This window comes from Trachypithecus francoisi, unplaced genomic scaffold (genome assembly GCF_009764315.1).
Source record: "Trachypithecus francoisi isolate TF-2019V2 unplaced genomic scaffold, Tfra_2.0 Lachesis_group7, whole genome shotgun sequence".
Taxonomy (NCBI): Eukaryota; Metazoa; Chordata; class Mammalia; order Primates; family Cercopithecidae; genus Trachypithecus; species Trachypithecus francoisi.
The window spans coordinates 29,499,944-29,527,758 of record NW_022681472.1 but is presented as its reverse complement, the minus strand read 5'-3'; the positions used below and the strand labels follow the sequence as shown (position 1 = coordinate 29,527,758).

The window sequence follows — 27,815 nt, the reverse complement described above, 5'->3', positions numbered from 1 at the left end:
ATTGGAGCAGGGTCTGCGCTGCATGCTGGGAATCCAGAAGAGCTAGACTCGGATTGGCCGAAATTTGCCGGTGTCGTTCATAGGCTGGCCTACTATAGGGGAAGAGAGTAGGGCGCTACGCACTACCTCCAGACGGAAGTGAGCGACGCACTCTGCGTCCTCGCCTCACCAGGTACTGATCTCCCGCGCGTCGCAGAAAGCTCCTCTGACCCAGCGGAAGTAATTCTTTCGACTGCCCCGGAACCCACAGGAGCAGGCAGCTGGGGGCGGGGGGGCCGCCCTGGGATAGGGGCTGTGGCAGTACGCGGGGACCCGGCTGCGGTGGCTGCGGGGCTGTCGATTGAGTCTCGGGCTGGGGCAGAAACGGAGCTCCGGGTAAGGGTGGAGGGCGAGGGAGGCCGAGACGGGACGAGCTCGCAATCCCACTTCCCACCCCTTCCCTTCTGGGCGGGGAAGGAACGGAAGCTGTTAACCTCCCTGGGCCTTCCCAGCCCCTGGTTTGGGGGAGGGGATGGCGGCGGGACCTTTCCTGGCGCCGCTCGGTGGGTTTGGAAAGAGGTGGAAGGAGGGGCAGCAGCCCGCGAGACTGGGCCTTCTCCGGGCTGAGCGCGGGAGGGTGGAGTTAGGAGCATGGTAGCCCTGTCGCTTTTTCTTACTGCTTTCCTCGTGTCCGCTCAGATTCGTTATTTTCTTGAAGCCAGTCCCTAGCCCAAGGAGAGGTCTCTCGCTTCTTCCAGCTGCAATACCCGAGAAGTTTACCTTCTGGGTAACTCGTTGGGTGATCTATGCTCGACTTCATGAGTTGGGGGTTTCGTGCATCTATTGCCCGTCCAGTCTTGTCTGAAAGGAGGTATCTAGTGTGAAATATTGTGCCCACTGAGTTTCTCTTAAGGAACTGAGATCTATTTAGTAACATATAACTGTGGAGTTTGTGCCATTTTAGAGTGAGCATTTCTACTCCACATTGCTTTTAGTGTAGAAAACCGAAATTCTTTTTTAGAGGGCCGGGGGAGACAGACTTTTGCTCTTGTTGCCCAGGCTAGAGTGCGGTGGTGCGATTTCGGCTTGCTGCCACCTCTGTCTCCCAGGTTCAAGTGATTTTCCTGCCTCAGCCTCCCAAGTAGCCGGAACCAAGACGCATGCCACCACGCCTGACTAATCTTTCTATTATTAGTAGAGACGGGGTTTCGACATGTTGGCTTGGCCAGGCTGGTCTCGAACTCATGACCTCAAGTAATCCGCCCCCTGTCGGCCTCCCAAAGTGTTGTGATTACAGGCGTAAGCCACTGCGCATGGCCTTGAAATTCTTTAGTGTCTTAAAACCTCACTTTTTAACTGCCATCTTGGCTTTTTTTTTTTTCTTTTTCTTTTTCTTTGCCTTTTTGTTTTTGTTTTTGTTTTTGTTTTTGTTTTGAGACGGAGTCTTGCTCTGTCTTGAGGCTGGAGTGCAGTGGCGTGATCTCGGCTCACTGTAGCCTCGGTCCCCGGGGTTCAAGTTATTGTCCTGCCTCAGCCTATGGAGCAGCTGGGACTACAGGCGCGCACCACCACTCCCAGCTAATTTTGTAATTTTTTTTTTTTTTAGTAGAGATGGGGTTTCACCACGTTGGTCAGGCTGGACTCGAACTCCTGACCTCGGGTGATCCGCCCGCCTCCGCCTCCCAAAGAGCTAGGATTACAGGCATGAGCCACCCCACTCGGCTCCGTATTTGCTTTTTGATCCCCTAAAGTTGTTTCCTTTTCTGTTCATTGACCTAAAATGACAAATCTCTGATCTCATTTACATTATAATCATGTTGTTGAAACATAGCAGTTTACATGTGGATTTATTCATTCTGGAGATACAATGGCAACGAAATAGCTGTGGTACGTACTATAATGGGTATTTATTGTTTCTTGCCAATGATGATTTGGGGTCCCTGTTTAATTTTAAATGACCGTTCCTCTTTTACTTAAATATGAAATTTAATAACTACCATTCAAAAAATATACATGTATGCATTACCAGATGGTAATTCCCTAATATAATAGGCACTGGTTCACAGCCAGAAGTTATAGTGAATCCTATACATCAAGTTCTAAAGTGATATTTAATTGTTTAAATCTTCTAAAATGTTTATCTGGTTTTTTTGGTAGATTTTTTAGTACTGGAAAATAATCAAGAAAGTCTTTGCTATTATGCTCATATTTATTTTTGAGTCAGAGTCTCACTCTGTTCTGCACTCCCAGGCTGGAGTGCAGTAGTATGATCACAGCTCACTGCAGCCTCAACCTCTTGGGCTCAAACTATCCACCTGCCTCAGCCTCCCTAGTAGTTGGGACTATAGGTACCCACCACCACACCCAGCTTATTTTTTGTTTGGGTGGCTCAAGTGGTCTTCCTACCTTGGCCTCCGAAAGTGCCGGAATTACAGGCATGAGCCACCAAATCTGGCCGGCTATGGTCATATTTATGTGTTAATGCATTTCAGCTAAACTGCTATCCTAAATTCTTTATTGTTCTGTTATTAAGTAAGAGCAGAAAAAGCCCATCCAGTAATGCCTGAATTTCAAGCCTCAGCGATTAGGAAAATAATAGTACATTCACTCAAGAAATATTTATTGAGCATCTACAAAGTGCCAGGCACTATTCTAGGCCTGCTGTCAAGGAACTTGAGGAAAGAAAGGATATGTGTAAGTAAGCGAGTATAGTTTCAAGAAGTGATAAATGTGAAAAAAATATATAGCAACGTTAAGGGTTAGAGTGACTGGGATAGGGGTGTCTAATTTTGGTAGGATCATCAGGGAAGGAAGAGCTCTCTGACGAGTTGAAGTTTTACTTAGAGATCTAAATGACGAGAATTTAAAAGCTTTTGAGACAACAGCAATTACAAATGCAAAGACCTTGAGGTAAGAGTGAACTTGACTGATTTCGAGGAATACCAAAAAGGCCAGTGTGGCTGGAGCATAGTGAAGGAAGAGTGGTGGGAGACAAGATCAGAGTGGTAAGCAGGAAAGTAAATCAAATGTCCAGTTGAGATATGGTAATTTGAACTACAAGTGTAGAGTTGAAAGTGAGTAGTAGTCTGATTTGGAATGTAATTTGAAGCTGGAACCAAATGGGTTTAGCTTTCTTCCCAGGAATAAAATAACAAAAAAAATGTTTTTTGAATAAGCAATCATTTTTCCAAGCATCTGGGTAAACAGCAGTGCATGTACTGAAATGTGGAAGACTGGAAAGGGAGTATCAGTTTCTGAGATTGATAAATCAGAAGTTCTGTATGGGAATTACTGAGTTTGATAACTAGTAGGCACCTGAGAATATGTGCAGTAGAAAAGTTGTATATTCACGACTGGCACTCAGAAAAACTAGGGAGATGACTGGGAGTCATATTTTATAGGTGATAACCTGTAGTCTGGAGGACATCAAATAGAGAATGTTAAATGGAGAAGGCAGATGACTGGGAGCACTCCAGTCAGAAGAGGAGCATACAGTAATGGAAGCAGAAAAGCCAGGAGTGTGTGACATCTGGAGTACTAAGGAAAAAATGTTTCATGATGGAGGGAGTAGGTAACTGTATAAAACACTGCTAAATGAGCATTAAAGATTGACCCTGTGACTAAGTGAAGTAGTTGAAATTTGATAAGAACCCCTAACATGGACTGGTGGGCCAAAAGGCTGATCAGAATAGGTTAAGAAGTAGATGGTAGATTGGTATGTGGATGGAAATAATGGCCATAGCAGAGTCTTTAGTTAGGTGAGGGGATAGCAATCATTGCTTAAGTGGAAAGATTGACCTTTGGTAGGAAGGACAGTTTTTATTCAATATTTTGAAATAGCAGGGTGGACAAAATGTATGTTATACAAAAACAGGAATGCTGAAGATGGAGAGACAAGGCAACTGAAGTGATTGGTTTCAGTTTATTTTTAGCCAATCTTTCTTTTTTTTTTTTTTTTTTTTTTTTTTTTTTTTTTTTTTTGAGACGGAGTCTTGCTCTGTCGCCGGGGCTGGAGTGCAGTGGCCGGATCTCAGCTCACTGCAAGCTCCGCCTCCCGGGTTTACGCCATTCTCCTGCCTCAGCCTCCCGAGTAGCTGGGACTACAGACGCCCGCCACCTCGCCCGGCTAGTTTTTTTGTATTTTTTAGTAGAGACGGGGTTTCACAGTGTTCGCCAGGATGGTCTCGATCTCCTGACCTCGTGATCCGCCCGTCTCGGCCTCCCAAAGTGCTGGGATTACAGGCTTGAGCCACCGCGCCCGGCCTAGCTAATCTTTCTAAAGGTTCTGTAAATTATAATATGTAGAATCTATGATTAATACACATTATAAGTTGGGAATATCTGCTCATAATTTTAAAACTGAAACAAGGGGGTTTGTAGATATTATTTGAGAGAATAATTAGGTCATTTGCAGGGGTGAGGCAGACAGACTCAGTGAGAATATGCAGTACTCTGGAGCCCTTAAGTTCTGTGTTGTGGGAGGGCGACTCTGGGTAATAAACATGGGAAGCTGAGTTATAGGTGGTTGTCAGGGAAGGATGAATTTCAGATGGATTTAGTAATGATATAGTGGAGCCAGAGTGGACTTTTGGACATAATTGAGTCCAATTCTCTCATTTGGAAGATGAAGAAACAGAAGTCCTGTCACTTAATTTACCTGAGTCTCAAGATAGAAATGCCTAACAGTAGAAATTCAGATGTGGAGATGGGTTCAGGTCTATATAAGGTAGCCATTGACTTTCATTCAACAGGGCTAGTTCTTAATTTATGATAAGAGATAAAAGCTGTGGACCTCCTCATTCTGCTTACCCTGAACTGCACATAGGCACAAAATTGTGCTTACAGGTTCAAGGATTTGGGATTCTGCTGCTTATCTATGAACCTGGAGGAGTGGGGGACTGCAGATTAAGAACCCGCTAGAATAGGGTCAACAGGTTAGAACCACAGGCCACATCTGACCCACTACCTGCTTTTATACTACCCACAAGCTAAGAATGCTAAGAATGGTTTTTAAATTTTTTAATAGTTGGACAAAAATTCGAAGTAAATATGTATTTTATAACATGAAAATTATAGGCTGAATGCAGTGGCTCACGCCTGTAATCCCAGCGCTTCTCGAGGCCAAGGTGGGCAGATTACCTGAGGTGAGAAGTTTGAGACCAGCCTGACCAAATAGTGAAATCCCATCTCCACTAAAAATACAAAAAATTAGCTAGGTGTGGTGGTGCATGCCTGTAATCCCAGCTACTCAGGAGGCTGAGGCAGGAGAATCACTTGAACCCGGGAGGCGGAGGTTGCAGTGAGAGCAAGGATTGCGCCACTGCACTCCAGCCTGGGTAACAATAGTGAAACTCTGTCTCTTAAAAAAAAAAAAAAAGAAAGAGCAAATTATATAAAATTTACCTTTTTTTGGCCCATAAATAAAGTTTTGTTGGACCATAGCCACACTCAGTAGTTTACATCTTGTCTGTGGCTGCTTTTGCACTCCAGTGGCAGAGTTGGAATAGTTGTAACAGAGACCTTACAGCCTGCTAAGCAAACAGTATTTACTTTCTGGTCCTTTAGTGTGTCATCCACCACACTAAAAATGTAAATTCCAGGATACGGGTGGAGGAGAGGTTGTTGGATTTATTTTGTCCACAGATTCCTCCCAAGCATGTAGAGCAGTGCCTGGCACATGGTAGGCCCTTGATACATATGGGAATGAACCTCTGGTTCAAAAATAGAATAATGGCCAGTGTTCTAATGTGTGCTGGGCAGTATTGTGAGTGCTTTTATATGTAAAGCCATTTATTCTTCAGAACAGCTCTGTAAGGTAGATGCTGTATTATCCTCATTTTACCGTTGAGGAAAGTAGGCACAGAAAGATTAGGTTAGTTTTCCCACAGTGATATAGCTAGGAGCTTGACTGATTTTAAACACTGCGTTATATGGAGGGCTGAAATCAAGTCTTCAGAAATGATAGAAAGCAGCAAAAGGATAGATGGGAGTGATGAAACAGGGTAATGTAGCAAAGAAGGAATACATTCTTCTGTAGCGTTGTTTACTATTAAGGCATTCAAGACCCATGTCTTGGACTGGGTGTGGTGGCTCACACCTGTAATCGCAGCACCTTGGGAGGTCAAGGCAGGAGGTTTACTTGAACTTATTTCGAGACCAGCCTGGGCAACACAGGGAGACCTCTACTTAAAAAAAAAATATATAGCCAGGCTTGGTAGCAGGCTACTCAGGAGGCTAAGGTGGGAGAATCCTTTGCGCTCGGGAGATTGAAGCTGCACTGAGCCAGGATTGCACCACTGTACTTCAACCTGGGTGACAGAGCAAGAACCTGTCTCAAAAAAAAAAGACCCATGGCTTAGTCAGTATCTCAATGTGTGCTCCTTATGTGTATCGCTGTTTCCCTCTTTGATAAAGTCCAACTTCCCAAACTCTCACCTCTTCCTATTTTCCTACACTCTCTTCTTGACTCACTCCTCTGGCCAGACTGGTCTCCTTGCCATTCTCCCTCCATAAAAGGCTCTTCCTTCAGATATCTGTGACTCATTCCCTTGCTTTCTTCAGGTCTCTGTTAATGTTAGTTCTTCACCACGCTGTATGAATTATTTTATTTTGGTTTTCTGTCCCCGCCATTCTTCCCATGAGGTTGGAATCTTTGTTATGTTCATCTCAGTCCCCAGTGCCTAGGCGAGCATCTAGCATACTAACCCTTGGTAAATATTTATTGAATGAATGAATTTGTAAACTGATTTCCAACAACACTGAATTGCATTATGTGCCCCAAGCTCTCTGACTCAGGTCATACTGTTCACTTTGCCTGGATCTCCCTCGCTTTCCAGTTTTGCCTGGTAAAAAGACCTCTACCAGCTTGCAGTGAGCTGAGATCGCGCCACTGCACTCCAACCTGGGCAGCAGAGTGAGACTCTGTCTCAAAAAAAAAACAAAAACAAAAAAACAAACCTCCATCCATCGAGACCCAGATCAAAAGCTACTTTCCTTTTATAGCTGTTCACTTAACAGATTTTCTGTTGCAGATTTGTAGTCTCATATTTCCTTTCTTTGGGATGACCAACTCATTCCTTCTCTGTTAGTATTTGCATATCTAGAGAATTTGGGTTAATTTTATTACTGGTGTCACTTTTGAAAGCTTAATTAGGCAGAAAACCATCCTAGAGTGATGATATCTTTGGAGTTAAGGTAAAGTAAACTTCAGAAATGCTATCATTTTAAAAATTCTAGCTTTAATATAACCTACATATGGTGAAATGCTAATTGTACCATTTAGTTTTGACATTTTTATCACTCTAGAATGTTCCTCTCTAATCACTTGCTGAGCTATCATCATTGGTTTGTTTTGCCTGTTGTATAATTTTATATAAATCGGATAATACAGTGTATACTTTTTTGTTTGGCTTTTCCACTTAGTGTAATATTTTTATATTCTTCCGTGTTGTATCAGTAGATCATCCCTTTTTGTGAATAGTATTGCTCTGTATGAATGTACCACAGCTTATTTATCCATTCTCCTATTATGATGGACTCCCCATCAGCAGTGTATGAGAGTTCATTTGCTCCACATCCTATCCAGCATTTAATGTTGATGGTCTTTTTAATTTTAGCTATACTGGTGGCTGTATAGTAGTATTTCGTTGAAGTTTTGAGTTTCGTTTCACTGATAAGTAATAATGTTGAGCACTTTTTAATGTGTTCCTTCAATTCTTCTGTCCAACTTTAATTGGATTTTTTTTATTGACATACAGGCATTTTTTAATTTACTCTGGATGGAAAGCCATTGTCAGATATGTGTTGTGAATATTTTTTTCCGATTCATGGCTTGACTTTTCATTTTTTTCATTTTTCTTTTTGGTTTTTGAGGGGGTTTTTTGTTTTGTATTTGAGACAGAGTCTTACTGTTGCTCAGGCTGGAATGCAGTAGAACCATCATGGCCTGCTGCAACCCCAACTTCCCTGGGCTCAGGTGATTCTCCCATCTCAGCCTCCCAAATACATGGGACTACACGCATGCACCACCATGCCCAGCTAATTTTTCTATTTTTTATAGAAACAGTGTTTCACCACTATGTTGCCCAGGCTGGTCTCAAACTCCTAGGCTTAAACATTCGGCTTGCCTCGGCCTTCCAAAGTGCTGAGACGTGTGAGCCATGATGCCCAGCTGTGGTAGTTGATGAACAGAAATTTTGTTTTGGAGAAATCCAGTTTATCAAGTTTTTCGTTTACAATTTGTGCTTTTTGCATCTTGTCTGAGATTTTTGTTTTGTTTTTTGAGAGAGTCTCGCTCTGTACAGGCTGGAGTGCCTGGCTGGTCTCAAATTCCTGACTTCAAGTGATCTCCCTCCCAGAGTGCTGCGATTGCAGGTGTGGGCCACTGCACCTGGCCGCTGAGAAATCTTTGCCTACAGTGAGGGTATGAAAATAATTTGTTTTCTTTTGGTAGCCTTATTTTGCATTTTAAGTTGAATTCTGTGAACCATCTGAAATTGATTTTTGTGTATGGTTTAACAGTGAGCTTCTAATCCATATGGCTATTGTTCCAGCTTCCTTCGTTGAAGAGACTGTCCTTTCTCGCCATACACTTTCCACTCACTTTTCCAGTATAAGGATTCAGGAAGTCTGTTTTTTTTTTTTGTTTTGTTTTTGGTTTTTTTTGGCCATTTATAATTTGATATGAAACGACTGCAGCCCACCAAAATATAAATAACCATCATTCACTATCCAGGGACCACTTAACATTACTGTGATTGCCTGTTGCAGTCCACACTACCATATGTAATACTTCTTTTTTTTTTTTTTGAGACGGAGTTTCACTCTTGTCACCCAGGCTGGAGTGCAGTGGCACGATCTCGGCTCACTGCAACTTCCGCCTCCTGGGTTCAAGCCATTCTCCTGCCTCAGCCTCCCGAGTAGCTGGGATTACAGGCACCCACTACTACACCCAGCTAATTATTGCATTTTTCGTGGAGATGGGGTTTCACCATGTTGGTCAGGCTGGTCTCGAGCTCCTGACCTCAGGTGGTCCACCCATCTTGACCTCCCAAAGTGCTAGGATTACAGGCATGAGCTGCCGCGCCTGGCCCATATGTCATATTTCTGATTGGTCATTTGTGGCTGGTCTAAAATACAGTTCTTAAGTATCAGAGATTTCTTCTGATCAAAATTCCTTAAGCCCCACAATACATGATAGATCATAGGACTGGCATTTGTGAGAGTGTGTTACTAGAAATCGAGACCCTGCTAATGAGATATTATAACATTGATTACTGGGTATTATTAGATGAGTCGTCATTTTATTACTAAAAGTTTGACCATTTGGAAGAACAGTTCAGCTGTTACTAAGTATTAGCTATCAGAAACAGATTGGAAATTGAGATCAATGCTTTTACTTTGTGTTTTAATTTTAATTTTTTTTGAGAGCTCCCCTCAAGATAGAAGTGTGTTTACTTTAATGACCTGATAGAATTCTTAGTAAAAACAGAGAACTTCCCTCTTTGACCCACTGCCACTGAAGACAAAACTGAAACAACGAGCTCAGAACAGAAACTCAGAGTCTTAATGCTAAGAGAGCAGCTAGCTTTAATGCTAGGAAATTTGAGGACATATCAAATAATTAACATCTTCAAACAACTGTATCTGTTCTAAGAAACACGAAATTCCAGAAATCTTGTACATGTTTCATACACTCGCATATATTATTAACAGTTATGGTAGTGGGTACATAATTGGGAGACTGCTATTTTAGATATCCTAATTTTATAAGATGCCTGTGTCCTGTAATTTTTTTTTTTTTTTCCTCCAGACAGAGTCTTGCTCTGTCACCCAGGCTGGGCAGCAGTGGCACGATCTCGGCTCACTGCACCCTCTGCCCCCGAGAGGTTGCTTAAGCAATTCTCCTGCCTCAGCCTCCAGAGTAACTGGGATTACAGGCTCACGCCACCCCACACCCAGCTAATTTTTGTTTTTGTTTTTGTTTTTGAGATGGAGTTTCGCTTTTGTTACCCAGGCTGGAGTGCCATGGCACGATCTCGGCTCACTGCAACTTCGGCCTCCCAGGTTCAAGCGATTCTCCTGCCTCAGCCTCCCGGGTAGCTGGGATTACAGGCATGTGCCACCACACGCAGCTAATTTTGTATTTTTAGTAAAGACGGAGTTTCTCCATGTTGGTCAGACTGGTCTCAAACTCCCGACCTCAGGTCATCCGCCTGCCTTGTCCTTCCAAAGTGCTGGGATTACAAACATGAACCACCATGCCCAGCCCATCAAGCCTTTTTTTTTTTTGGAGATAGAGTCTTGCTCTGTTGCCAGGCTGGAGTGCAGTGGTGCAGTCTTGGTATACTGCAACCTCTGCCTCCCGGGTTCAAGCAGTTCTCCTGCCTCAGCCTCAACCTCCAGAATAGCTGGAAGTACAGGCTCCCGCCACCACACCCAGCTAATTTTTGTATTTTTAGTAGAGATGGGTTTTCATCATGTTGGCCAGGATGGTCTCCTTCTCTTGACCTCATGATCCACCCACCTCGGCCTCCCACAGTGCTGGGATTACAGGCATGAGCCATGTACCCAGCCCCATCAAGCATTTTTATACCTGTGTAAGCCAGTTGTATTCTTTTTTCTGGTATTTTTCCAGAGTTCGTGGATTTTTTACATTTGAGTCTTTAATCTGTAGTGTATTTTTGTGAGTGATCTGTAAAGTATTTGTTGTTAAACATACACATACACAGAAAAACTTGAAGAGATTAATGTTTATATGTAACACCCTAAAAGCATAATGACGTCTCAGGCCATTGTTCATGTTCTTTCTTCTGCCTAGAACTATTCTCAATCCAACGATTCCCTTATGACTGGCGTTTACCTGCCCAATTCATATTTCCAGAATTCAGCTCCGTCATGCAATAGATGTTCAAGCTGAGATTTTTGTCTCCTCAAACTTAGATTTCTTTAGATAACTTATGGGTTAGGTCCAAACGTAATCATATTTTAAATATTTCTAACTTCTACCTAAGAATTAGGAATTTTAACTCTTAATGTTGATTTTCCCTTTCATTGTTGGGAGAAAGGGTGGGTCTCTTCTTCCTCTGCTTAATCTCTGTTGTATAAAATGATGGAATTGATTTACTACATTAACTCTGTAGAGAAACTGTTGCTACCCAAAGGGCTCCTAAGATGTGACTTTGCATTGTTGCTTAGCTACTGCTAGTTAAACATCCTCAGTGTTTTATTCTAGAGATTTTCCAGGTAGAAGAGTTGGCCCTTGAAATTCTTGTACTTCAATCTTTCTAGTGTTTTTTCTTTTCTTGTTTTTTAAAAGAGTAATTATAAAGCAGTATAATGAAAAGAAAATAATAATGGCTGTTGTGAATTGTTAAATTGTGTAATATCATAAAATGACAGTACTATTTTTAAATTTTAGAGAACTATTTGAGGATTTACATCAGTAGCTGTTGGGAATTGTGGCAATTAAGTTTAACTGGAGCCAGAATTTTTTTACTGTGGCAGTAGGCAATAATGGAAGGAATGGAATATGGGCTGTGAAGTCAAACCTACCTAGGTTTAAATCCTAATGATGCCACTTAAGCTGTAGAAGCCTTGAGCAAGTAGCAGACTCTTCCAGTGTTGCTCATCTCTAAAATCAGAATAATTCCCTTATGGAAGAGTTGTTTTTAAATAAGATGGGCCAGACACAGTGGCTCACACCTGTACTCCCAGCACTTTAGGAGGCTGAATTGTGTGGATCACTTGAGCTCGGGAGCTCGAGACCAGTCTGGCTAACATGGTGAAATCCCGTCTCTACTGAAAATACAAAAATTAGCCAAGCATGATCCCATGCACCTGTAGTCTCAGCTACTCGGGAGGCTGAGGCACAAGAATCGTTTGAACCCAGAAAGCAGAGGTTGGCCAAGATCACGCCACTGCACTCTGGCCTGGGCCAAAGAGTGAGACTGTCTTAAAACAAAACAAACAAACAAATAAATAAATAAAATAATGTATATAAGGCATTTAGTACAGTGTTTACCACTTATTAGGCCTGCAAAATGTTCATTGTATTTCATTGTTACTGCTGCCTGTTTTCTCTGCTTTATCTCGCATTGGAAATGGTACTTTGGGAGGCTGAGGCAAGTGGATCACCTGAGGTCAGGAGGTCGAGACCAGCCTGGCCAACATGGCGAAACCTGGTCTTTACTAAAATACAAAAATTAGCCAGGCATGGTGGCAGACACCTGTAATCCCAGCTACTCAGGAGGCTGAGGCAGGTGAATCATTTGAACCTGGGAGGCAGAGGTTGCAGTGAGCTGAGATCACGCTACACACTCCAGGCTGGGCAACACAGCAAGACTCCCTCTCAAAAAAAAAAAAAAAAGGTACTTTTGAATATCTGTCTCCATGCTTAGCAAGTGTTCTAGACTAAGATTTGATTTCTACTCCTGCTCTGTCACTACCTGAAACAAATTGTTTAGCCTCTCTACATGGATGACATTATTCAAACCTGAGGCATTAGAGAGGTTACCTGCAAGTTCCTTTTCTGCTCTGAAGTGTTATGGTTCATTTTCTTGATCCTTCTCTTAATGCCAGAAATAAAATTTGTCAGGAATTTCTTAGAGCTGGATAGTTAGGAAATGCTTTTTTCCTGTAAATGATGTAAAAAAGAATATCAGTATGAATAAGGTCCTCCTCTGAATAAATGCTGTAGTATATTATTAAAATACAAATTACTGAGAAAGTGAAACATTTTCTTTAGCAATCATCTTATTTTGTCAAATTTATAATTTCTCAAAAAATTGTAAATTTTTAACCACTTTATTGTTAAATTTCAAAACTTAGGTAACCTGTATATGGAAGAGATGGAAGCATGAAAATATGTATATGTATGCTTATCTAAGTAAAGAGCAAGACTTCTCTTTTTTCTTATTTATTTATTTCTATATTTATTTTAGAGATAGGGTCTCAATATATTGTCCAGGCTGGTATCAATCTCCTGGGCTCAAGCAGTCCTCCTGCCTCGGCCTCCCAAAGTGCTGGGATTACAGGTGTGAGCCACTGTACCCAGCCCTGTGCTTTTTTATTCTCATGGAAGTTACTTCATGTCCTTGGTTATTATATCATGCCATTCATTCAAATATTTGCTTATTGTCTACTACTGTGTACTAAATACAAGATCCAGAACTTGCTGTGTCCTCCCTGTATTAAGTCAGTATGCAACATCCTTCCAGCACATTGATGTGTACCATAACAAGGTGTACAGAGCATTGCTAACCTCAAAAGCTCACTTGAGCCTTGGTGTCCAGGGATTTTCTTGGGGTTTCATTCTGTAGACATGATTGATGAGTCATAAGCAACAAGACTGAGCTCAGTCTTCAGCATACCTCCAACTGGAGGTGATGGTGATATCAAAAAAGGCACCTCGGAACCCTTTGTCCTGAGTCCTCTTGTTAAACTATCCAAAGGCCCACTGTGAGTTACCTATTTAACGTAAACTACCAGGACCCATGATGAATAGCAGAGACTTGCATCACCAGGGAAATTCCAAGGATTTAGAGGCCATATCTCAAAACGAGGATCAGAAACCAGCCAACTTCTTTGTTATACAACAGGACCGATAGTTTTGTTCGGATTTTCAGCAGAGTCCTTTACCTAGAAAAAGAATAAAGGACCTCTGCCTTAGAACACCTCAGTATGGCAGTTTTTTCTTGATAATTATGTTCTGTGTATGTATTTTAATGGAATGAACATTTTTACATGTCTGTTACTTTTAACATGTCACACCTCTAACCTCTTCAACAACCCCACCCCCAATCAATTTATAATGATTATGTTTCTATTTTAAGTAGTCTTTTTCCAATTCAAAAGTGCCAACTGATTAAGCTCTCAAAGCATTTTGGTATTCAGTTGATTTTATTGAAGTGCAGTGTTTTTGCTGTGTAGGAATGGTGAGCTCGTAATGTAACCAGGAGGGAGAGTTCTTAAACTTTTAACACCAAGGACATATTAAATAACAGTGAGTGAAAACTTGTCTCTTACAACATTAATCTTAATATGATATTGTTATATTTTCAGGAAGCTACTAAAGTTCCTGGGGAAGCAAAGTAGAATTTCATAAGAACAAAATGGGTAAGCTAAAGATAATTAATTTTGTGTTTTAACTAGTAGAAACCGGTTTTTTGTTTCAAAGATCTTCAAAATCAGTGAACGCAAGTGAAATTTCAGTAGACTGAAATTAGTTGTCCATATCAACAGCTTATTTTTACTACACAGTCATGCCCTGCATAATGATGTTTCAGTCAGTGTTGAACCACATGTGTGACATGGTCTCATAAAGATTATAATAGAGCTGAAAAATTCCTGTTGCCTACGGTGACATCTTGATGATCTTGTCCTTGTGTAGGCCTAGGCTAATGTGTGATTGTGTCTTAGTTTTTAACAAAAATATTTAAAAAGTAGAACAAAAATTACAATTTTTTAAAATAGAAAAAAGCATATAGAGTAAGGATATAAAGAAAAATTAGGCTGGGTACAGTGGCTCATGCTTATAGTCCCAACTGCCTGGAAGGCTGAGACAAGAGAGTTGCTTGAGTGAGCCCAGGAGTTCAAGGCAGAAATAAACCGTGATTGTGTGACTGCACTCCAGCCTGAGCAACAGGTAAATTTACTGTAGCCTAAGTGTATAGTATTTATGAAATCTGTAGTAGTATAGTACTGTGTTAGACCTTCACATTCACTCACCACTCACCCAGAGCAATTTCCAGTCCTGCAAACTCCATTCTTGGTGAGTGCCCTATACAGGTACACCTTTTAAACTCTTTTGTGCTATATTTCTCCTGTACCTTTTCTATATTTCGATACACAAATACCATCATGTTAGAGTTGCTTGCAGTATTCATACAGTAACATACTGTACAGGTTTGTAGCCTAGGAGTAGTAGGCTACACCATATAGCCTAGGTGTAAGTACACTCTAGATTTAGTAAGTGTACTCTTAGGATGTTTGTGTTACAACAAAATTGCCTAATGATGCATTTCTTGTCTTGGAAGGTATCTCCATCATTAAGCAATGCATGACTGTATATTCCTGATAGGCAGATCAGTAATAATATCGTGGTAACTCCAATTTGTGATTTTTAGTGCGTAATTTTACCTTACATTTGAAACTTTCACGACAAACATGAAATGGTTTCTGTTGCAAAAAATATTAGAAGCATAAATTGAAATAATAACCATTATTACTTTCTTTTTAGAGGTTGGCAAAAACTGCTAAAAATCTATATGCTTGAATAGTCTATAATTTAGAAACTACTTACATCTTTATGGATCCTCCAGCTTTTTATGAAAAATTAGACAAAAAAGGATACTAACATAGCTTTCACCAGATTGTTAATGTTTTGCCACATTTGCTTTCGTATGTGTGTATGTGTGTGTGTTCATACTGTAGAGTTGGCAAAACTCCATCTCAGTCCTCTTAGGGTCCTGGCTGGGTCTGAGAATTAAATCGACATAACATAGATGAACATTACATAACATAAGATGACATAACATGGATGAATATTTATTACACGTTTTACATGGAACAGAAGCCCTTTTTGAAAAAACAAAGACCAAAGCCAGGCATGGTGGTGCATGCCTGTTTCCCAGCTACTTTGGAGGCTGAGGCAAAAGGATCTCTTGAACCCAGGAGTTCCAGATTACTGTGAGCTATGATTGCACCACAGCGCTCCAGCTTGGGTAACAGAGCAAGGCCCTGTCTCTTAAAAAAAATAAACCATAAATAAATAACTAGTCCAGGTGCAGCGGCTTATCCCTGTAATCCCAGCACTTTGGGAGGCCAAAGCACTTGAAGTCAGGAGTTCGAGACATCCTGGCCAATATGGTCTACTACTAAATACAAAATTAGGCAGGCATGGTGATGGGTGCCTATAATCCCAGCTGCTGGGGAGGCTGAGGCAGGAGAACCTCTTGAACCTGAGAGGTGGAAGGAAGTTGCAGTGAGCCAAGATTGTGCCACTGTACTCCACGACAAGAGTGAGACTCCGTCTCAAAAAATAAAAAATAAATAAATAAATAAATAAATAGGCAGGCGGGTGGGTGGATGGATGGATGGATGACTATAGATGGATAGATAAAAACATTTTTAAATTATCATACTGCATTAACTTGTCTCTTTAGTCTCTAAATAGTTTTCTACTTCAAAGACTGTTCCTCAATTTAAATTTGTCTGGTTGTTGTGATTTGATTCAAATATTTTTGGCAGTGGTAGCACATGAGTGATTTTGAGATTTATATTAATTTTGATTTTAGAGATTTCTGAATTAATTGTTTAACAAATGGATGTCTGTGGCCGAACAGTATTTCTGCTTCCTTCTGGAAGTACTTCTTCATCCTTCTGCTTTTTTCTAGGGCTTCCTGAGTTTTTAGAATAAACCGTAAGCTATTTTATTTCACATGTTAATAATTATAAAAGTTAAAATTCTGTTATAGTACAAAATTGTAAAAATTAAGGAGATTTTTACTCGCGTATGTAACTTTTACACTCTATGTATGTGGCTACTGTGACTGAAGCCAGTACAGCAGCAATGGCGGTAGCAGAGTAACATCTGTGTACTCTGTCTCCTCATGTCAGCTTTGGGTTTTTTTGGGGACCAATATTTTGTCCGTATTAATTACTTTTAATCTTGCATGAATTTAAACTGAGTATTGTTTAAATGTGTACTTTGATCATTATTTTTAGCCATCAAGTGTGAAATGCTGAGTAAAAGAAGTCTTAACTTTTAGAATTTGGGGCTTGTCAAAGGAAGTTGAGCTCACATGGCATATAAACACTGATTTGTAAATCTGCTATACATCTTATTTTTAAAAATGAATATTTCGGGTGACAGAATTAAAGTCATACCATTTAAATATTTCATCTTAGTCTTCAAATTTGAATGGGCTGCTTTGGTTACAAAACAACTGTTGATACCTCCTTGAAAAATACTAGTAAATTTTCACTGAAGTAGCATTCTTAAATCTACAGTTTGTTCTGATATTGGAAGATGTTTATAGAGAAGTATAAAACAAGGAGTTGAAAACTATTAAAGTCTTGGTGACTATTATAATACCTTTCAGAAATGTTTCTGGTCTGAGTTCTTCAAATATTAACCTTGTTAATAAACCTTTTATTTATTTATTTGAGGCAGAGTTTTGCTCTGTCACCCAGGCTGGATTTTTGTATTTTTAGTAGAGACAGGGTTTTACCATGTTGACCAGGCTGGTCTTGAACTCCCGACCTCAGGTGATCCACCTGCCAAAGCGCTGGGATTACAGGCGTGAACCACTGCGCCTGGCCAAACCTGTTTATTTTTAATACATTGTGTGATTCAAAAATTGTTTTACTACTTACTTTACTTTAGATGGAGAGGAGAAAACCTATGGTGGCTGTGAAGGCCCTGATGCCATGTATGTCAAATTGATATCATCTGATGGCCATGAATTTATTGTAAAAAGAGAACATGCATTAACATCAGGCACGATAAAAGCCATGTTGAGTGGCCCAGGTAAGCATAGTTCTGTCTTTTTCTTCATATGTTCACTTTTAATGTTTGATGGATGTTTTTAAGTTGAATTAAATGATTCAGCATTTAAAGAGAGTAAGTCTTCTAACATTGTTGTATGATTGTGTTTTTGTTTTTTTCTTTGTTTGTTTGAGAGAGACAGAGTTTCGTTCTGTTGCCCAGGCTGGAGTGTGATGGTGTGATCTCAGCTCACTGCAGCCTCCCCTCCTGGGTTCAGGTGATTCTCCTGCCTCAGACTCCCGAGTAGCTGGAATTACAGGTGTGTGCCACCATCCCTGGCTAACTGTTGTGTTTTTAGTAGAGATGGGGTTTCACCATGTTGGCCAGGCTGGTCTTGAACTCCTTACCTCAGGTGAGCCGCCCATCTCAGCCTCCCAAAGTGCAGGGATTACAGGCATGAGCCACCGTGCCTGGCCTTTGGCTTGATTATGTTGCAATGGGAAAAAATTGATTTCTGCCATTTTCTGTTTTCAGTTATTTATTCTATACGTTTCAACAAGACTGAATGGATTTCCCTACATTAGTTTCCATAGTCAGCCTTTTTTTTTTTTTTTTTTTTTTTTTTTTTTTTTTTTTTTTTTTTTGAGATGGAGTCTCACTCTGTCGCCCAGGCTGGAGTACAGTGGTGACATCTCGACTCACTGCAACCTGCAACCTCTGCCTCCCAGGTTCAAGTCATTCTGCCTCAGCCTCCCGAGTAACTGGGATTACAGGCGCCTGCCACCACGCCTGGCTAATTTTTTGTATTTTTAGTAGAGGCAGTGTTTCACTATATTGGTCAGGCTGGTCTTGATCTTCCGACCTCAGGCGATGCGCCCGCCTCAGCCTCCCAAAATGCAGGGATTATAGGCATGAGCCACTGCACCCGGCCCATTGTCAGCCTTTTAACCACAGACTGGTGATTTGTGTTCCTAGCTAGATAAAAAGTTTATCTTTACAAGTTGCCACCTTCCAAATCTCTATTCTTTTTTTTTTTCATTTTGAGATGGTGTCTTGCTCTGCCGCCCAGGCTGGAGTGCAGTGGTGGCATCTCAGCTCACTGCAACCTCCACCTTCCAGGTTCAAGCAATTCTCATGCCTCAAGCCTCCCAAGTAGCTGGGACTACAGGTGCCCACCACCACGCCTGGCTAATTTTTTGTATTTTTAGTAGAGACGGGGCTTCACTGTGTTAGCCGGGATGGTCTCATCTGACCTCGTGATCCACCTGACTCAGCCTCCCAAAGTGCTGGGATTACAGGCGTGAGCCACCTCACCCAGCCCAGATCTCTATTCTTAACATTTTTTTCTCGAAGTAAAATTCACATAATGTAAAAGCAGCTGTTTTAAAGTGTACAATTTAGTGGCATTTACTACATTCACAATATTTTGCAGCCATCATCTCTATCTAGTTCCAAAACATTTTATTACTCCAAAAGCAAGCCCCATACTCATTAGCTGTCACTATCTCTTCCCATTCTCTACCCTCAGTGTCTGACCACCACTAGTCTGCTTTCTAATTTACCTATTCTGGACATTTTGTATAAATTGAATCATACAGTATATGGCCTTTTGTATCTGGCTTTTGTTATTTTTCATGTTTCCAAGGTTCATTTATGTGGTGCATTTACAGTACTTCTTTCTTTTTTATGACTGAATAATATTCCATTCAGCCAGATGTGAATATACCACAATTTGTTTATTCATCAGTTGATAAATATTTGGGTTGTTGACACATTTTGGCTACCATGTATAGTTCTGTGAACATTTGTGTACAAATAATTGAATACCTGCTTTCAGTTCTTTTGGATGTCTTCTTAGGAGTGTAGTTGCTTGATTATATGACAATTCTGTTTAACTTTTGGAGGGGCCACAAAACTCTTTGCATAGTGGCTGAATTGTTTTACATTTCTACCAACAGTGTGCAAGGGTTCCAGTTTGTATACATCTTAGCCAATATTTGTTATTGTCCTTTTTTTTTTTTTTTTTTGAGACGGAGTTTTGCTCTCGTCCAGGTTGGAGTGCAATGGTCAGATCTTGGCTCACTGCAACCTCCACCTCCCAGGTTCAAGCAATTCTCCTGCTTCAACCTCGCGAGTAGCTGGGATTACAGGGATGCACCACCATGCCTGGCTAATTTTGTATTTTTAGTAGAGATGGGGTTTCTCCGTGTTAGTCAGGCTGGTCTCGAATTCCCAACCTCAGGTGATCCACCCGCCTCTCAGGTGATCCGCCCACCTTGGCCTCCCAAAGTGCTGGGATTACAGGCGTGAAGCTGCTATCTTAATGGGTGTGAAGTGGTTATCTGGTGGGTTTTTATTTGTTTAGTGGTGGTGATGGTGGTGGTGGTGGTTTTTTGAGATAGTCTCACTCTTACCCAGGCTGGAGTGCAGTGGCACAATCTCCACTCACTGCAGCTTCCACCTCCCAGGTTAAAACGATTCTCATGCCTCAGCCTCCAGAGTACCTGGGGTTATAGGTGCACGCCACCACGCCCAGCTAACTTTTTGTATATTTGGTAGAGACAGGATCTCACTGTGTTGGCCAGGCTGGTCTTGAAAACTCCTGGCTTCAAGTGATCAGCCCTCCTCGGCCTCTCAAAGTGCTGGGATTACTGCCACCACACCCAGCCTATCTGGTGATTTTGATTTGCATTTCCTTAATGACTAATAATGTTGAACATTATTTAATACACTTCCTAGACATTTTTGTATCTCCTTTGGAGAAATGTCTATTCAAGTATTTTGCCTGTTTTTGAATTGGGTGGTTTGTATTTTTGTTGTTGAATTGTGAGAGTTCTTTATTAATTCTCAGTAGTAGACCCTTATCAGATACATGATTTGCTAATATTTTCTCTCATTCCATAGATTTTTTTTTTTTTTTGGAGATCGAGTATTGCTCTTGTCACCCAGGCTGGAGTGCAGTGGCTCAACCTTGGCTCACTACAAGCTCCGCCTCCTGAGTTCATGCCATTCTCCTGCCTCAGCCTCCTGAGTAGCTGGGACCACAGGCACCCACCACCATGCCTAGCTAATTTTTTTGTATTTTTAGTAGAGACGGGGTTTCACTGTGTTAGCCAGGATGGTCTCAATCTTCTGTCCTCGTGATCCGTCCATCTTGGCCTCCCAAAGTGCTGAGATTACAGGCGTGAGCCACCGTGCCTTTTATGGTGTCATTAGAAGCACATTTTTATTTTTATTTTTTTTAATTAATTAATATCTTTATTTATTTTGAGACAGAGTCTTGCTCTGTTGCCCAGGCTGGAGTGCAGTGGCACAGTCTCGACTCACTGCACCCTCTACCTCCCAGTTCAACCAATTCTCCTGTCTCAGCCTCCTGAGTAGCTGGGATTACATGTGCCCACCACCACACCTGGCTTATTTTTGTATTTTTAGTGGAGACGGAGTTTCACCGTGTTGGCCAAACTGGTCTTGAAATCTCAGCCTCAAGTGATCCACTCGCCTTGGCCTTCCAAAGCTTTAATTTTGAAGTGTAACTTATTTTTCCTTTGGTTTTTCTGTCATATATAAGAATCTGTTGTCAAATCTAACCCTGTGTTTTCCCCTGTGTTTTCTTATAGGCGTTTTATGGGTTTGGCTCTTTAATTTAGGTCTTTGGTCTTAAGTTAATTTTTGTTTATCCTGTGAGGTAAGAGATCAGCTTCATTCTTTTGCATGTGGCTCTTCCACTACCATTTATTGAAGAGACCGTTTCCTCGTGGCATCCTTGTTAAAATTCAGTTGACTGTAGATATTTGTATTTCTGGGCTCTCACTTATATTCCATTGATCTATATGTCTGTCCTTATGCCAGTACCATGCTGTTTTGATTACTGTAGCTTTGTAGTAAGTTTCAAAATCGGAAAGTATGAGGCTTCCAACTTTGTATTTCTATTTCAAGATTGTTTGGGCTATTTGGGATCCCTTGCAATTCTTTCTGGTTTTGTCTGTTGTTTTTTGTTGTTGTTGTGGGGTTTTTTGTTTGTTTTTGAGATAGGGTCTTGCTGTGTTGCCCAGGCTGGAGTATAGTGGCACAAGCCCTCCTAGGCTCAAGCAGTCCTCCCACCTCAACCTCCTGAGTAGCTGGAACCACAGGCATGCACCTTTTTTAAAATTTTATTTTCTGTAGCAATGTTGCCCAGGTTGATCTTGAACTCCTGGGCTCAAGCAGTCCTCCCGACTTGGCCTCCTAAAGTGCTGGGGTTACAGGTAGGAGCCACCGTGTGTGGCCACAATTCTTTTTCTGTTTTTACTGTGGAGATTTTAAAACCTACACAGAAGTAAAGAGAACTGTATAATACAGCTCCATGGGCCCATCATCCAGCTTCAATAGTTATTAACATTTTGTCAGTCTTTCACTCTATCTCCCAGACTGGAGTGCAGGGGCACAATCTCTGCTCACTGCAACCTCTGCCTCCTGGGTTCAAGCGATTCTCCTCCCTCAGCCTCCCCAGTAGCTGGTATTACAGGCATGCCACTACCACACCCAGCTAATTTTAGTATTTTTAGTAGAGATGGGTTCAGGCTGTTCTTGAACTCCTGACATTTAGTAGAGATGTTGGTCAGGGTGTTCTTGAACTCCTGACCTCAAGCAATCCACCTGCCTCAGTCTCCCAAAGTGTTGGTATTACAGGCATGAGCCACTGTGCGCAGCCCATTTTGCCAATCTTAAGTTGTTTCATTATCCCTACTTTTTTGGAGTATTTCAAGCACATGCCTGATGTTGTGCCATTTCACTTGAAAAATCTGCAATAGTTCCCCTGCACATTTTCTTTTTTTTTCCAGGCCGTCAGTTAATTTTACAGAGAAGCAAGGTCATTTGTATGCTGTCAATATTTCATATTGAATTATAGTTGAGTTTTTATTCTGTAAACTCATAGTTAAAATTCCAGAGACTTGACTATTCATTTTTGTAGGCAAAGGATACTTTGTAGGTAGCACTCTTGTATTCCTGTTATATCATGTCTTTTAGCAGTGTCAAGCTTGATCAGTGGGTTCCAGGTTGTCAGGCTGATTCATCCATTAAAAATTCCCCACTCTGAATTAGCATTCATGTGATTATTGTTAAGATTTACTTTGAGATTACGAAACAGTGAGTTTCCAATTCTGTAAAATTTTTTTGCGTTTATTAGCTAAAATTGTCCTATAAGATACTATTTGGTTACATTGAAATACGGTCTAGGCCGGGCGCGGTGGCTCAAGCCTGTAATCCCAGCACTTTGGGAGGCCGAGACGGGCGGATCACGACGTCAGGAGATCGAGACCATCCTGGCGAACACGGTGAAACCCCGTCTCTACTAAAAAATACAAAAAACTAGCCGGGCGAGGTGGCCGGCGCCTGTAGTCCCAGCTACTTGGGAGGCTGAGGCAGAGAATGGCGTAAGCCCGGGAGGCGGAGCTTGCAGTGAGCTGAGATCCGGCCACTGTACTCCAGCCTGGGCGACAGAGCGAGACTCCGTCTCAAAAAAAAAAAAAAAAAAAAAAGAAATACGGTCTATATGGAAAGATGATAAAGACTTGATTTTTTTCCTTTTAAATATAATTTTTCAGAGTAATGAATTGGTTCTTCAGCATCATCCAGTAGTAAAGAGTGTTTTGTTCTTGAGTGCATGTCATCATGAATTCATGACTTTATATTTCATGTTTTTCAGTCTGTTGCAGTCATTCTTGCTGATGCTCAGATTGTTCCATTTGCTTCATTTTTATGTCAGAAAGAGCCACATTGTGTTAACTCCTATGTCCTTTTGACATGGCTCCGTTAGTCTTGAATAGTTATACTGCTTTCTGTAATAAGATTTCTTAGGCGTGTCATGTACATTGTTCCCCAATCCTGAAAACAGCTGTTTCTCCAAAAATCCCTGTTTTGTTTTAGTAGAAAATGGTATTTAGGGGCCCCAATCTGGGTACTAAAGACACTCATTGCTCCTTGGTTGAATTGCACCCTTCACTCCTCATACACACACACAACATGGCTCTGATGAATATGATGAATTGCTTTTGGGCTTTTCCACAGGACAATGCAAGGAAGTACTTTAGGAAAAAAAAAAAAAATCACAAATGCCAACAGAATTTTAATTAAAAATTAGTTTTATAACAGCAGGCTAGAAGCAAAGAGCTTTTGCTTTTTATAAATTTGATCTTTAATTTAAACAGGAGATTTTTAGTTTGGAAAGATCAGGAAAACATTCAGCCTCAAACTACTGTTTGCATGAAAAGGAATGAAGTACTGATAACATGCTACAGTGTGTATGCACCTCCACAGCATGCTAAGTAAAAGAACTCAGACACAAAACGTCACACATTTGTATGATTCCGTTTATATGAAATATCCAGAATAGGTAAATCCATAGAGACAGAAAGCAGATTGGTGTTTGCCAGAGGCTGGGGGTGGAGTGAGGAAGATGAGGAATAACTGCTTAATGGATTTACTGGGTTTTAATTTGGGGTGATGAAAATGTTTTGGAACTAAATAGAAGGGATAGTTGCACAACATTGTAAATATACTAAATACCACTGAATTGTACACTTTAAAATGGTTAATTTTATGTTATATAAATCTCACCTTTTAGAAAAATCACTAATGTTTGATATCAACAGCTTAATAAGTGCCTATTGGTAATATTTCAGATATGTATTCAAGAAAGGAAGTTCTAGTTATTGGCAAACCAAAATTTACCTTATTGTTGTGAATTATTTGCTGAGTCCTGCTGTACTGCTTTCTTCCTACTACAGTATACCCCCAACCAACAGATATATAAAAGGCATTTTATATATATTTTAGTATTTTAAAGTACTGTATTCTCAAATACTGTATTCTCAAAGTATATTTGTAGATGTGAAATGCCTTTTATATTCAGTACACAGTGCTAGTACTAGACTGCTAAGAAAATATTTTATCCCTATATGTAAAGGCAAAATGATACAACCTCTGTGTAGCTACAGAAATTTTGAGAAATGACTGAAAAACTGTTTATGAAATGCTGTTAAAGGAAAATGTCTTGTGAAGAGATCTCATTAACATGATCATATTTTTAAAAAACTGAAGGAGGAAACAATGGAATTCCTTTCCTGAAATGTTTTCTTTTGCTTGCTTGCTTCCTTGCTTGCTTGTTTGTGGCAGGGTCTCTGTCTGTTGCCCACGCTGGAGTACAGTGGCGCCATCATGGCACTCTGCAGCCTCGAACTCCAGGGCTCAAGCAGTCCTCCTACCTGAGCCTCCCTAGTAGCTGAGACTACATGTGGGTCTCCCAAAGTGCTGTGATTACAGGCGTGAGCCACCATGCTCAGCCCATCTCTTTTAAGTAGAATTTTTCTTATTTTAGGTAAATAGTTAAATAGTTTAAATAGTTTTTTGTTTGTTTTGTTTTATATTTTAAGACGGAGTCTTGCTCTGTCACCCAGGCTAGAGTGCAGTGGTATGATCTCAGCTCACTGCAACTTCCGCCTCCTGGATTCAGGTGATTTTATATATTCACTAATTCTCAGAAAAGCCAAATCAAAAAATCCGTTATGTGCCCTGGCTTTATTTTTAAATGGTAATTCAGTACAACACAGGGATCCTGATGATCCATAAAGACTTGATTGCCTGGATTGATCTTTTTTAAAAAAGCTTTACTTTTTCATCCTGCTCACCCTTCAGTAATCATATCACCAAGATTCTTAGGAAAAGCTACTTAAGTTTCCAACCCACAGGGAGAGAATTAGAATTTTAAAATTCAGTCTTGAGAATCTCAAGTACTATCTTTTTTTGAGACGGAGTTTCGTTCTTGTTGCCCAGGCTGGAGTGCAATGGCGCAATCTTGGCTCACTACAACCTCTGCCTCCTGGGTTCCAGAAATTCTCCCGCCTCAGCCTCCCGAGTACCTGGGATTACTGGCACTCGCCACCACGCCCAGCTAATTTTGTGTTTTTAGTAGACATGGGGTTTCACCATGTTGGCCAGGCTGGTCTCGAACTCCTAACCTCAAGTGATCACCCACCTCGGCCTCCCAAAGGGCTAGGATTACAGGTGTGAGCCACCCCGCCCGGCCCCCAAGAACTATTTTAGTGAAGGTTTTTTCATGTTGTTGGCCGGGTGCAATTGGCCAAGCCTGTAATCTTAGCACTTTGGGATTCTGAGGCAGGGGAATCACTTGAGTCCAGTAGTTCAAGACCAGCCTGGGCAACATGGCAAAACCCTGTCTCTACAAAAAATACAAAAATTAGCCAGGCATGGTGGCGCTCACCTGTGGTCCCAGCTACTCGAGGAGGCTGAGGTGGGAGGATCACTTGAGCCCGGAAGGCAGGGGTTGTAGTGAGCCACAACCATGCCACTGCACTCCAGCCTGGGCAACAGATCAAGACCCTGTGTCAAAAAAAAAAAATTATTATATCATTAATACTAAAAAAATCAGAATTCCTTAATTTATGTGGTGCTAATTGAGGTTATTTTAATGATGATTAGTTTGCTAGGGCTGCCATAACAAAGTACCACAACTGGATGGCTTGAACAACAGAACTTTGTTTTCTAACAATTCTGGAGTGTAGAGGTTAAAAAGTAAGGTGTTGGTAGAGTTGGTCTCTTCTGAGGCTCTCTTCTTGTCTTGTACGTGGCCATCTTCTCTGTGTCTTCACACAGTTTTCCCTCTGTGCCCATCTCTTTCCGGATCTCTTCTTATGAGAACACCAATCATGGCCGGGCGCAGTGGCACATTCCTGTAATCCCAGCACTTTGGGAGGCTGAGGTGGGCGGATCACGAGGTCAGAAGTTTGAGACTAGCTTGACCAACATAGTGAAACCCTGTCTCTACTAAAAATACAAAAATTAGCCGGGTGTGATGGCGTGCACCTGTAATCCCAGCTGCTCAGGAGACTGAGGCAGGAGAATCACTTGAACCTGGGAGGTGGAGGTTGCAGTGAGCCGAGATCATGCCATTGCACTTCAGCCTGGGTGACAAGAGCACGACTCCGTCTCGAAAAACAAAAAACAAAGAAACACCAGTCATATTAGATTGCCACCCCAATGACCTCTTTTAATTACCTCTTTAAAGAACTTATCTCTAAATACAGTCACATTCTGTGGTACTAGGGGTTAAGACTTCAACATATGAATTTGGAGGACACAATTCAGCCAATAACATACATAATTCTTTTGTTTTACAGGTCAGTTTGCTGAGAACGAAACCAATGAGGTCAATTTTAGAGAGATACCTTCACATGTGCTATCAAAAGTATGCATGTATTTTACGTACAAGGTTCGCTACACTAACAGCTCCACCGAGATTCCCGAATTCCCAATTGCACCTGAAATTGCACTAGAACTGCTGATGGCTGCGAACTTCCTAGATTGTTAAATAAAATAAATTATAATAAACTGTTAACTCTTTTCAGTATTTAATACCTGTAGTTCAGTTAGTAACTTTTTCATATATAGCATGTTGCCTGTATGCAGTTGAACTATATAAAGTTCATTGCAAAGCAGATTATCTTCTGTTTTTTTGCATAGCAATCAAAGTTGAAATTTGTTTGCTACATCAACAAATTAAGGACATTTTCACAAACTGAGAAATAAACAAATATGCCAATTCGTAGGTGGTTTTGCCTTATCCTTTGAATGTGACTTAAAATCAGCAATGATGATATAGTAAATACTGAAATTTAGGCATAAATTAACACATTCTACAGGGAAATAATGGGACTAAGTATTTTTATGTTTTTAGTGGTTTTTTAGAAACCTATTCTGATCTTATAGCTGCCGTTAGCATTACTAGAGTTATGCAAATAATTGCATTATAAACATGTTTATAACTTAGCCAAAACATTTTTATAACTCTCCAAGTATGAGTTGAAATTTCTTATGTCTTTTGATAAACTGCAGTATTCTTTAAGTGTGCTTTGTCCTTTTGTTTATTGCTATAATTTAAGAACTTTATTTAAAAACAATTTTGGAAGGTTACTAGGTACAACTTTTGCAGAAGTAACTGAACTGTAGCCAGATGGTCAACAAGTAAACTACATGACTTAGAGTTCTTGTGCATTATACATTTCGGATAATTCAAAGTACTGTATTTGCATTGACTATAAAGCATCTTTTGCAGTTTTTATTCTTCCTTCATAGTCCCTTGTTGTGATTACACTTCCAGTTGTTTAAATGTGTTTTAAAAGACTCACTATTAACTTAATTGAGATCTTAAAAGCTACACGTTTCTGAACTATTCCAGTCTTTCTCCGTCCAATTAGAATGTTATGGAATAACATGTGAAGAGATATAGTGAAAATCTTATAATGCATTGAAGATATCCTACATGAATTATCTTCTATTAAAATATGTCCCA

General features: G+C 40.7%; 1 protein-coding gene across 7 annotated transcripts; it reads left to right on the top strand.

Moving 5' to 3' along the window:
- The first annotated feature begins 77 nt into the window (after positions 1 to 77).
- ELOC (elongin C) lies at positions 78 to 27,590 on the top strand. 7 transcript variants are annotated; one of them, XM_033202434.1, is made up of 5 exons: positions 509 to 542; positions 1,811 to 1,866; positions 14,041 to 14,094; positions 17,366 to 17,509; positions 26,644 to 27,590. In XM_033202434.1, exons 3-5 carry the CDS (start codon positions 14,091 to 14,093, stop codon positions 26,832 to 26,834), a joined length of 339 nt encoding a protein of 112 aa, XP_033058325.1. In that variant the 5' UTR covers positions 509 to 542; positions 1,811 to 1,866; positions 14,041 to 14,090; the 3' UTR covers positions 26,835 to 27,590. The 7 variants fall into 7 exon arrangements, with proteins under 7 accessions (XP_033058324.1, XP_033058329.1, XP_033058323.1 ...); XM_033202433.1 differs by lacking the exons at positions 509 to 542; positions 1,811 to 1,866 and adding an exon at positions 78 to 172; XM_033202432.1 differs by lacking the exons at positions 509 to 542; positions 1,811 to 1,866 and adding an exon at positions 211 to 375.
- Positions 27,591 to 27,815: the final 225 nt, after the last annotated feature.